Here is an 11,748-nt window from a genome sequence, read left to right as displayed (position 1 = left end):
TCACCTTTCATTTAGCTAAGCAGTTCTTTTTTCAAATTTGGCTTGTTTGTGTTTTTCTCTATTCACTGCAATTCTGCATCTATAAAAAGCATTGATGGAAGGAGGAAAGAGTGAAATCAACATGCTTTTTAGCAGAGGGGCTTCGTTGGAACTGCAGAAATATCAGGGAACTTAGCAATAAAGGCCTCCAGAGTTATCCCTGAGTGCAGGGGGCCAGAGTGGTCACAGCCATGGCCTGGATGTGAAACTTGACTTCCAAAATGACTAGCCTTTTGACCTTAGGCAGGTTATTTGACCTCCCTTTACCTCCGTTTCCCCATCTGTAAAACTGGGGTGATAATAGTTCTTGCCTCATAGGTGGGACTGGTTACATAGCTTCCAGAGACTCTTGTTCGAATTTCAATGAAATGAAAATGCTAGGCCCCTTGTTCAGCTTTCAAGATGGCAGCAGCATAACATCATACCAAGTGTGGGACCTCTCTGAGCGTGGGCCTTGTGACACTTGCCAGGACTCTGGCCCTGCTCACAGGATCATTGTGAGAACTAAATTAATTATTGTATTTAAAGCCCTTAATGTACTGCCTGGCACATATGCAATCTATGTAAACATTAATTAAATCTAAAAAATGACAGAGGAGTAATCTGGGAAGCAGAGAAATTGTTACTAGCTCAGAGTATAACACAGTGAATTGGTGGTAAAGGAAGCCTTGGATTCCATCTGTTCTGTGGCTTTCTGCATAGTTTATTTACGTATGCTCTAGTGGTTTCTTCAGTGAAGCTCTTTCATTCAATCAGCATTTTTGAATGCTTTTCTATATCCCATGTGCAACAGTAAACAGTGGCAATGGGTAGTTCATGAGTTTTGTTTTTATTTGTTATTTCTTTGTATTTCCAGTGCTGTAGCAGGCTAGAATAAATCTTAAGCTATACTAACTTTGTCACTGAACAAGCCATGAGATTCTTACCTTATTAAGTCACATGAATTTAGAAGAGTCAAGGAAATGACATCCAGGATCTTGGTATCAACACATGAAGAAAACTTGTAAGTACAAATATTTAAAAAATATAAATGTAAATATAAATGATGGATGAGCTTTCTCGTGTAAAATCAGAGGATGATTTAGATGATCTGAAAGAAGTCTTCTAGCTCTAACATTAGTAACAGAATCACATGAACCTCAATTCTTTCCTACTGCCCATGTAGCCACAAATGGAAATATCTCGTTAAAATGACTACTTTTTTTGTTCCTAATGTGTCCTTAAAGAAAATTATTAAAAATATCTCAGGTCAATGGCAGATAAAATTTTCCTAAAGTCTTCCTTTAAGAAACCCAAAGAGAGTACAAACTTCTGTCTGTATTCTGATTCATCTTCATTTACTTTTTCTTGATAAACAGGGAATGTCATTCTTGTTCGTTCTGTATTTCAGAATCTAAATTTGGAAAAAGAATGCTAAAAGCATGCTAATTAGGCTCTTCAAAGAGTTCTTTAAAAATTTGAATATATAAATAATTTTATCATTCAGGGTGTGAATCAGCTATAGTTAGTCCGAAAAGCTTTTTAAAGCAATATGCTTTTTCATGTTCAGGAATGATTTCCTGATATATAAATAACTTCCATTTTCATGGTACTCAGGCCATAAAGGGCCCTGCAGAACACACTTGTCTAATTTGAATTGTTCAGATTAATTTGGCAACCTGTGAAATATCACTTTGATTCTAATTATTGTCATGCTCACCTTGAGTAAGGCTTTTTGTGGTTTAATAATGCATACTCTTATTTCAGACACAAAAGCATCTGTGAAATCTGTCTTAACTATCAATGTATTCCTTCTATTTGACATACTTTAATTTAATTAATGTAAACTATAAGATCCTAAAATCTCAAAAGAAGATAATCTCCTGTCCTTCACTAGAATTCTTCTGTTCCAGGAAAATGTCATATTCTATTTGTGGACTCTTCTAGGAAATCTTCATTCCCATTTAGCCGGAGCGGTGACGGAAAGCTATTCCTTCTCTGATGGACTTAACAATGCTATTTCTGTGTCTCATTTGTGAGGCTGGGCAGCCATTCATTCGTGGTTAATACTGTAATTCTTAAAATGTATTTTTAAGAAGTGGATAGAAATATCTGATGCTCCATTTTAGTTTGAATGCTATCACCACCGAAGAACACACAAAACTGTCAGCAAAATGCTGTTTCTATTGGACAACTCCTATGAATTGAAAGTAGCTAAGCTAAAAAAAGGAAAATTGACAGGTGTCTTATTAGGCCCCGGCGATGAGTCATTTTTGTGTCTGCACAAGTAATTGACACTCACTTCTAAACAAGGATTGTGCATTTGCATGCTTTCAGGAAGAAGTCCTGCTGGGTGATTTTAATCTATTTTAGGATGTGATGGCTTAATTTGAAAAATGTTTTTATGAACAAAACATGATCTCTTTCTTGTCACTTTTCTGAATGTCCTCAGGGTTCACAGTGTGATCAGGGACTGAATGGATTTTACTCGGGTACCAAATATCTGATGACTAAATGGGTTTGGCAGTAAAACTGAGGGTTGTGTTGGTAACTGCCTTCCACAGGGAGAGGAAGAGATTATCTTTATTCTGTTCTTTTCTTGACTACTGCTGTAAAATGTATTTTTGGTTGGTTACAAACCAGTTGAATCTTTACAGAATCAAAACCAGAGAAGAAATTCTGTGGATAATTATTTTTTTATTCAGGGGCTGGCTCCACCTACTAAAGTTAAGGAATTTAGAATTATAGGAAACTTTAGAGAGTATTAATTTAATTTGATTTTTTAAATTAAAAAAAAATTTTTTTGAGATGGAGTCTTGCGCTTTCGCCCAGGCTGGAGTGCAGTGGCGTGATCTCAGATCGCTGCAACCTCCGCCCCCCAGGTTCACGCCATTCTGCTGCCTCAGCCTCCCAAGTAGCTGGGATTACAGGCGTCCGCCACCACACCTGGCTAATTTTTTGTATTTTTAGTAGAGATGGGGTTTCACCGTGTTAGCCATGATGGTCTCGATCTCCTAACCTTGGGATCCGTCCGCCTCTGCCTCCCAAAGTGCTGGGATTACAGGTGTGAGCCACCACGCCTGGCCACCTCACACAGCTTTTAAAATCCCCTTTATTATCTGTAGCCACTCGGCTGTGGCCTGAAGAATATATGTTCCCCCACCTCCCACCAGCAAAACAATAGCCTGTGGTAAACTATGAGCATGCGTGTTCTTATTACACGCCTTTTGGGGGCAAGGATGCCTCAATTCACTTGGCCATACCTGTGGGTTTGGGATATTGATTCTTCACAAAAACAGATCTAAAGTTAAAAGGTTAACTTGGACCTGGTCTGGCAGTAGACAAAACTACAGATATTGCCAAAGTAAACCAGGATCTCTAAACTTTTTCTTTTCTTTTTTTTTGAAATAGAGTCTCTCTGTGTTGCTCAGGCTGGAGTGCAGTGGTGTGATCTTGGCTCACTGCAATATCTGCCTCCCGGGTTCAAGCGATTCTCCCGCCTCAACCCCCTGAGTAGCTGGGATTACAGGTGTGCACCCCCATACTTGGCTAATTTTTGTATTTTTAGTAGAGACAGCGTTTCACCAAGTGGACTAGGCTGGTCTTGAACTCCTCACCTCAGGTGATCTGCCTACCTTGGCCTCCCAAAGTGTCTTAATTTTTCTCCATGTGTCTTAACTTTTCTCGATGTTTCCCTGATTTTATGGGTTCCTTCCCTATTAGGCATTTGCATCCCAGGTTCAATTTAGTTCCAGAAATATTTATTGAGGCCCTGCTAAGGGCAAGGCACTGACCATGTGTCTTTGGTTGAATTGGGGGTGACAGTGGGGTGGATAAACGGAAGCAACACAATGTGGTACTCGGTGCATTAGCAGGAGAATGATCAAAGGGTTTTGGGAGGATGGGTTGAAATGACTACACAGAAGAGATGACAGGAGTGAGGGCCTTGACCTGTGAAGGCACAAAGTTGACAACGAGGCCATAGTATCTGAAAACACTGAGAGGAGTTCAGTGTGACCCCATTGTAGGGAGGGTGGGAGCATGAGATGGGTATGGAGGAAAGGAGGACAAATTATGAGGGGCTTTGGATGCCAAACTAAAGACGTGATTCTTTAGGCAAGAGTGAGCCAACAAATGGATCTTTAAACATTTTAATTTTTGTTTAAGTTTTGCATGCACATATGTTAAAGAGTCAAATAGTTCTGCAAGATTTATTACAAAAAACCCAAGAGGGCTCAGCCTTCCTTCTTCCTGTTTTCTCCATTCCGGGGGTAAACACTGTCTAGATGGTGCTGGTCTTTACCTCCCACTTCTATGACATGTGTTTGCATGACTATTTCTTGTTTTTTCTAGTCTCGGCCATTATCTACTGGCTTCTCCTCACGCGGATGAGGATCTGGCTCTCTCCCTGCATCCCCACACCACCGCACACACAAACACCCTTTCTCTGCCACCTCCTTTCCACAGTGTAATTTTTGTTAGATCAACATTCAATATTGACAATATTAGGCTGCTGTAAATGTATTCACAGCTGAGGCAAATAGTCAACAGTGGTTATTTTCACTTTACAGTACAGTTTCAGCCCTGCCCCTGGAGAGCAGGCTAAATTTTTTGTTTGGTTGTTTGCTTGCCTTTTTATTCCACGTACTCATCACTAATTCAACCCTAAAGGTCTCTGGGCTTCTGCCAGTTGCCTAAATGTCTTCTCAATATGGCATCAATCAAGTAGTCTAACCATTTCCTATTCCTAATGGAGCCATTCCTGTGGCTTTCAGACCTGCTTCTGTGAGGTCTGGCACACAGGGTCACTGCGATTCCCTTTTATTGCCGTCCCGAAGGGCCATTTTACCCAGTGTGGTATTAGGCTTTTGTGTTTCCTGTGTTCCAGGCTTTCTCTTTCCTTGTTTACACCAGTAGCTTTTTGAAAAACGTGCATGGGATATAAAAATTTTGTTGGAGACCTTAATCCTAAAACTTTTTTTTTTTTTTGAGATGGAAGTCTCACTCTTGTTGCCCAGGCTGGAGTGCAGTGACGTGATCTTGGCTCACTGCAACCTCCGCCTTCCGAGTTCAAGGGATTCTCCTGCCTCAGCCTTTTAAGTAGCTGGGATCACAGGCACCTGCCATCCCTGGCTAATTTTTTTATGTATTTTTAATAGAGATGGGGTTTCACCATGTTGGCCAGGCTGGTCTTGAACTTCTGACCTTAGGTCATCCACTGCCTCGGCCTCCCAGAGTGCTGGGATTACAGGCATGAGCCACCATGCCTGGACTTTAATCTTAAAACTTGATTGATTGGTCAGATATGGAACTTTAGGTTGGAAATACTTTTTCCTTTAGCATATTGAAGATTAGTTCCATTTCCTACTGGTTTCCAGCATTGTTATGGAGAAATATGAAAACATTTCAGGTAACTGATTTTTTAATGAGATCTTATGTTTTTCCTCCTTGGAAGCTTGATCTTTTGTTTCCAGTTTGGGGAATTTTCTTTTTTTTTTTTTTTTGAGATGGAGTCTCCCAATCTATTGGTATCTTTGTGTCTTTGTTTATTTGTGTATTTGTATCTTTGTATATTTGTATCTTTGGCACCAATGAAAAGGTATCGCCTACAAAGGCAATTTGAGCCACATGCCAAAAACAGGATTTTGGTGTGTCAATGAAGAGATTTAATTTTGGCAAACAAATTGGCTCTTACACTTTATGAGCTCTGGAACTTTGGGCAGATCATTGAAACTTTATAAGTCTCAGTTCCTGTATAAAGCAGGAATTACAGTAGCTATCTTAAAGGGGTGTTTTGTGCATTAAATTACAACATGGGTGTGAAAAGAGATTAGCTGAGTGTCTGGCACATAGTATTTGCCCCACATAATTCATTTCTCATCACCTTAAAATGAGAGTATTTCATGGGACTTTGACATATTCTACTCATGAAGGTATTAGCATAGAATGTTTGAGTCTTCTTTCTTTCTCTCTCTCTTTCTTTCTTTTTTTCTTCCTTCCTTCCTTTTCTTTTCTCTTCCTTCCTTTCTTTCCTCTCTCCATTCTTTCTTTTTCTTTCTCTTTCTTTCTTTCTCTCTCTGTCTCTCGTTCGCTCTCTCTCTCCCTCCCTCCCTCTCTCTTTCTCTCTTTTCCTTCCTTCCTTCCTTCCTTTTCTTTCTTTAATCAATTTGAGAAATAGGTTGGGCATGATGGCTCATGCCTGTAATTCCAGCACTTTGGGAGGCCAAGGTGGGTGGATTGCTTTAGCCCAGGAGCTCGAGACCAGCCTGGGCAACATGGTGAAACCCTATTTCTACAAAAAATACAAAAATTAGCTGGGCATGTTGACATACACCTGTAGTTCCGGCTACTTGGGAGTCTGAGGTGGGAGAATCACCTGAGCCTGGGAGGTTGAGGCATTAGTGAGCTTTGATTGTGCCACTGCACTTCAGCCTGGGCAACAGAGTCAGATCTTGTATCAAAAAATATATATATATTATATTTTTATATTTATATATATATTTTTATATTATATATATATATATATTTTTAGGGCAAATCATTGAAACTTTATAAGTCTCAGTTAGTTCCTGTGTAAAGTCAGTAGCTATCATATATACATGAGGAATAATGCCTTCCCTACCCAACTTCATTCATGAGCCCCTATTGCAGGCTTCACCTGTTCAAGTACCACCCATTATCTACGGTGAGGGAAATGGCACTCACATTTGGGCAATGACTCTCTTACCTGGGAATTCTGAGGGAAAAGGTCTTCTCTTCATGGCTTTGTAAAGCTGGTAGGACATAAATGTAGGCAGCTGGTGGCCAACTCATGGGAAAACTCCATCTGAGAATGAAGCTAATGTAAAGAAAGCTGACCATGAAGTGGAGTAAGTTAGTTCCCTATCGCTATCAGTTGTGCCTTTGGGTAAATCAATGTCTAAAAAAAATAGGCCCCTGGATTTCCTAGTTTTGTGAACCAATAATTACCTGTTGGTATTCAAGCTAATGTTAAGTTGGTTCTTGACTCCTGCAAATAAAAGAATATAGGTTCATTCAGAGCTAAACTTCTTTTTTCTTTTCTTACATTCACATGGGAGGTTTGTTGGCATTTGGTCCTTTCTTGCAGTAGGAGGGTTTCCAAGTAAAGACATAAAAACCGAAAAGGTAGTGAACCAGATCTTTAATGAGCCATGCAGTTCAGTGTTTGGGAATTTTAGAAATACTTCAATGAGTTTCCTTTATAATTTCAGTAAATATATGACCTTAACACTGAAGCTTATTTGAGAAATATCTGAAGCGTACTTAGGCTACATCTCGTAGGCCTTCTGATTTTAAGAGGCTTGGGTTCATGGGTAAATGTAGCTGTGGTTGGGGAAAAAAAGAGAGACCAACATTTACAAACAGCAGGCACTCAGCACTTTCCTCACAATGTGTTCTTGCTGCATGAAGACCAAGGATGTCACAGACACCAGTCAAATTTGAGTTGCAAAGCAGGCCACAGAGGGAAAGTCCTACAAGGACTCAGTCATCAGCATGGGGAGGAGGAACTCAAACCAAATGTACACTACAGAATGTGTCCCATGTTCACGTTTGTGCACCTGTTTTGTTTCTGGAAAGTGCTCCCTCATGTTAAATTTATGTAGTTGAGTTGTAAAACAGGAAATCTTCCTTGACCCCTTAGCGGGACTTGTGAAAGGGGTGGCTTGTTTACTTAGCCCACAGCACTTAACCCCTCATGGGACAGGGAGCATGCAGGTAAGTGGGTACAGGGGCCAAGATGAGTGCTTCTGGGTGTCAGCAGGAGCAGAATTTTGTGCGGCCCTGTGGCAGCATCTGGGGGGGTACCCATGACCCCTGGAGCCCTAGAGGGCATGTGTTACACTGCAGTCTTAGCTTTGCTGTGCATGGATGACTTAAGTGTTTAACAGCTCAATGTGACAGCCCTCTGTATCCTGAGCTCTCATGCAGTGATCAGGAAGAATCACGTTGTATGAACGAATTGAACATGATAAATGTGGGTGATTTTCTTGCCAATGAAACTGGCTCTTAGTGGAATAGAGAGCTGGAAAGGGGATGGAGTGGGAAGGTGGTCTTCCCCCGGAGTTTGGCCATCCACTGCCAAACTCTTCTTCGACGTCCCACCATCAAGCCGTCCCTCTTAAGCTGCTTTTCACTGACGTCCAGCGGCTTCTTCTTTTCTCTACTTCTCTGCCGCTCTGCTGCCAGCGGAGGCTGGGGTTTGTCTGGGTACAGGATTGGGTACAGGGCAGGCCAGGGTGATTTTGGAAAAGGCAACATTCGAGTGGGAAAAGAGAAATGCGTGTTCTTACTTTGGGCCATGGGTCCAGGCTTGAGGGTGGGACCCTCACTGGGGACTGCCCTCTTCTACCCAGTATTTTCCTGCCTCCTGTCCTTATCAATTGTATTTTAAATTTGTCACTTCATTTGAACTTAAATTATAAAATTGGTTTATAAGAGCTTTGTAGATTTGATTTTATAAGAGTTTTATAAAAAGATTATATATAGTTTTATGCTTATACTTAAGTAATGTTATTTTCAAAATGAAGTCAATACTGGAGAATATTTTATCTTTTTTTTTTTTTGAAATAGAGTTTTGCTCTTGTTGCCCAGGCTGGAGTGTAATGGCGTGATCTTGGCTCACTGCAACCTCTGCCTCCCGGGTACAAGCGATTCCCCTGCCTCAGCCTCTGGAGCAGCTGGGATCACAGGTGCCCACCACCATGCCTGGCTAGTTTTGTATATTTTTAATAGAGACGAGGTTTCATCATGTTGGCCAGGCTGGTCTCAAATTCCTGACTTCAGGTGATCCACCTGCCTTGGCCTCCCAAAGTCCTGGGATTACAGGTGTGAGCCACCGCACCCAACTGATCTTTTAAATAAATGTTATTCACTGTCTTTGAAGTAGTCCTGCAAAAATAAAAAATACAAAAAAAAGTCACATCTGAATCTGACCAAGTTTCTAGATCCAGTGGCTAATTTATGATGGACAAAGATAACAGAGAAGCATATTAAAAAACGTTATGGAGGTGCAACTTTGGGAACTCTACAGTTTCTTTAACAAATAAATTTGCAAAAAAAGAGGGAGGAAGAGTAATTATAGATTTATAATTATAAAAACTTAGCAGTCCATCATGTCTCCAGACTTTGGATCTTGATTAAACATTTAAAAATTAATGGAGAAAACAATTGAAAATGTTTTTGATAAAACTGGAGGTTTGAATGCTGTCTGATGAAGGGTAACGCTGGGGAATTATTGTGGTTGTGGTGGATGGTGTGATGGTGCTATTTGGTTGTGTTAAAGCAGAGAGTGCCCTTCCTTTTTGGGGTACACACTGGGATATTTACAGATGATGAGAAATTTATGTTTTCCTTAGGATGACATTAAGAAGGTAAAGTAAATCTATCTATACTATAATAACAAGCTTTAAAATTTGGTGCTGTTAGTCTTTCTAGGTTATATTCTTGGAAAAGATATAAATACTAAAATATAAGATAAACGTTATTTTCTCATACAGTCAAAAATATTAAAGGAAATTTATTCTTTCTCCAAGAGTCTGCTGTCTAGGTATTTATAGAAGAAGGAACACAAGCCAGGAACAGTGGCTCACACCTATAATCCCAGCACTTTGGGAGGCTGAGGTGGGTGGATCATGAGGTCAGGAGTTCAAGACCCAACTGGCGAAGGTGGTGAAACCCCATCTCTACTAAAAAATACAAAACTTAGCCGGGTGTGGTGGCGGGCACCTATAATCCCAGCTACTCAGGAGGCTGAGGCAGGAGAATCACTTGAACCTGGGAGGCGGAAGTTGCGGTGAGCCAATATCACACTACTGCACTCTAGCCTGGGCAACAGAGCGAGACTCTGTCTCAAACAAACAAACAAACACATATGTCACATTTAATTAACTTTAAATGGTAAACTCAAATAGTATAAAACCATTTAAGTTTTTATGAATAAAATATTTAGATAAAAGATTAACCCATTTAAATAGATAGCTAAATCAAGTTAAAAAGGCAAAGCAGTGGCTACACACACATCACATTATTCCCATCTGGGGAAACCCTGAGTTAGTCCATGCTTGCTTGCTGGCCATACAAACCAAGGGTCCAAAAACTCTGGGCATCAGGTAAAATCTGTCTCACAGCCTGTTGTGGCATGGCCCAGGGGCTAAGAATGGTTTTAATGTTTTAAAATATTTGACAAATTTCAAAAGGAGAATAATCTTCGGTGACATTTGGAAATCATATGAAATTCTAATATCAGTGTCTGTAGTTTTACTGGAATACAGCTATGCACATTTATTTACTGTTTTTGTAAATAAAGTTTTATTGAAGTCATCCATCATTTGCATATTGTCTATGGCTACTTTCAACTTAGAACAACGGAGATGAGTAATTGCAACAGAAAGTGTATGGCCTGAAAAACCTAAGATATTTATCTCCTGGCCCTCTACAAAAAAAGTTTGTTAACCTTGATGAAAAAACTGAGTCCTGGAGGTATGAAGTGTCTGATCTAAACTTCCACAGCTTTTGAAGGCAGCATCAACATGCAAACCTAGGTCTTCTAAATCTAGGTACCCTTTGGGTGTGGTTTTTTCCCTATGTTTTTACCCCTTGAAAAAATGATTTCTATTTACATAGTGTCTGTTTTATTTCTGGCATTGTTGCACATACTTGTATTACTCTTTTAATTGTCATAACAACCTGTAGGACAGGTACTAGAATTATCCCCCATTTTATATGTGGGGAAGTTGTGGCATATAATTTATTAAGGAATTTAACCAAAGTCCTATATGAGTGAGAGACAGAGGTGGGTTGGAGACCCAGGTGGCCTGCCTTAAATGTTGCACACTGCTCTGTCTCCTTCAGTAAGGGAACCACAAAGCTAGTGAAAGAGAAACCATTGAGTGGTTCAGTGGTTCTAACCCCTGTCATTCCTCTCTTGAGCTTTGGGGGCACAATGATACGGAGTTGATCATTCTGCTATCTTAAGCCTGAAGTGACCTTGGGTTAGGAAAAGTGGCTCCCAGTTACCCTTAAAATCAAAGACTGTGACAGTATATGATCAGAAATCCTTACACTAGAAACATACAATTTTTATTTGTCAATTAAAATAAAAGGAAGTTCCTGGGGGAGGTGCTGTCTTGTTTTTGTCATTCAGCCTTGATCCTTGCTTTGTGGTTTTTCATTGCATTGCCCTACAAGAAGGTTTGAGAAGGAGTAACAACATTACTGCAAGTTAGCACTGCAAGAAGGCTTCTTTGGGAACCTGGGAAACCTTACCTGATATTTCACTGGGGTCAGGAACAGAGGAAGAGGCTCCTCCAAAGAACAACGGCACAAGACTAGCTCACAATATGCCATAGGTCCCTGTGGCACTTTCTCACCGTGGCCTGCGCATGCAGTCTCATGAACCAATTAGAAGAGGTGTTTATTCACTGGTTTTTTTCCAGACAGATGTATCAGTGCTTTGTAGAAAAGCAGGGTTAATACGTAACTTTGGGACTTTTGCTTTACTAACTGAGAAATCTGACAAAATTTTTCTATGGGGATGGAGTTGGGAAGAATGAATTGAAGAAAGTGGCAGCAAAAGAAGAGTTACTTTTCTCCCAGAAGACTCTGCCCGTGCCATACGGCACTGTGCGGGGAGCCGCGCCTTGGCTGTCCGATGGACGTTCAATCAGGATAAGGCTGTCCACTGGATGTTCAGTCAGGATAAGGCTGTCC

General features: G+C 40.4%; 1 protein-coding gene across 2 annotated transcripts in view; it reads left to right on the top strand.

Annotated features, from left to right (window-relative positions):
• Positions 1–986: 986 nt before the first annotated feature.
• LOC111524882 (MAP3K7 C-terminal-like protein) overlaps positions 987–11,748 on the top strand; it is a 60,233-nt gene continuing 49,471 nt past the window's right edge. The window contains exons 1-2 of one of the 2 annotated variants that reach the window (XM_031934662.1): positions 987–1,042; positions 9,573–9,660. In XM_031934662.1, the coding sequence (XP_031790522.1) occupies positions 1,002–1,042; positions 9,573–9,660 (129 nt within the window). In that variant the 5' untranslated portion in view covers positions 987–1,001. The remainder of the gene's footprint in view (positions 1,043–9,572; positions 9,661–11,748) is intronic. The other variant, XM_023190210.1, reaches the window with a different exon arrangement.

Source organism: Piliocolobus tephrosceles, chromosome 19 (genome assembly GCF_002776525.5).
Source record: "Piliocolobus tephrosceles isolate RC106 chromosome 19, ASM277652v3, whole genome shotgun sequence".
Taxonomy (NCBI): domain Eukaryota; kingdom Metazoa; phylum Chordata; class Mammalia; order Primates; family Cercopithecidae; genus Piliocolobus; species Piliocolobus tephrosceles.
The sequence above is the reverse complement of the archived record's forward strand: the minus strand, read 5'-3'. Positions and strand labels throughout refer to the sequence as shown.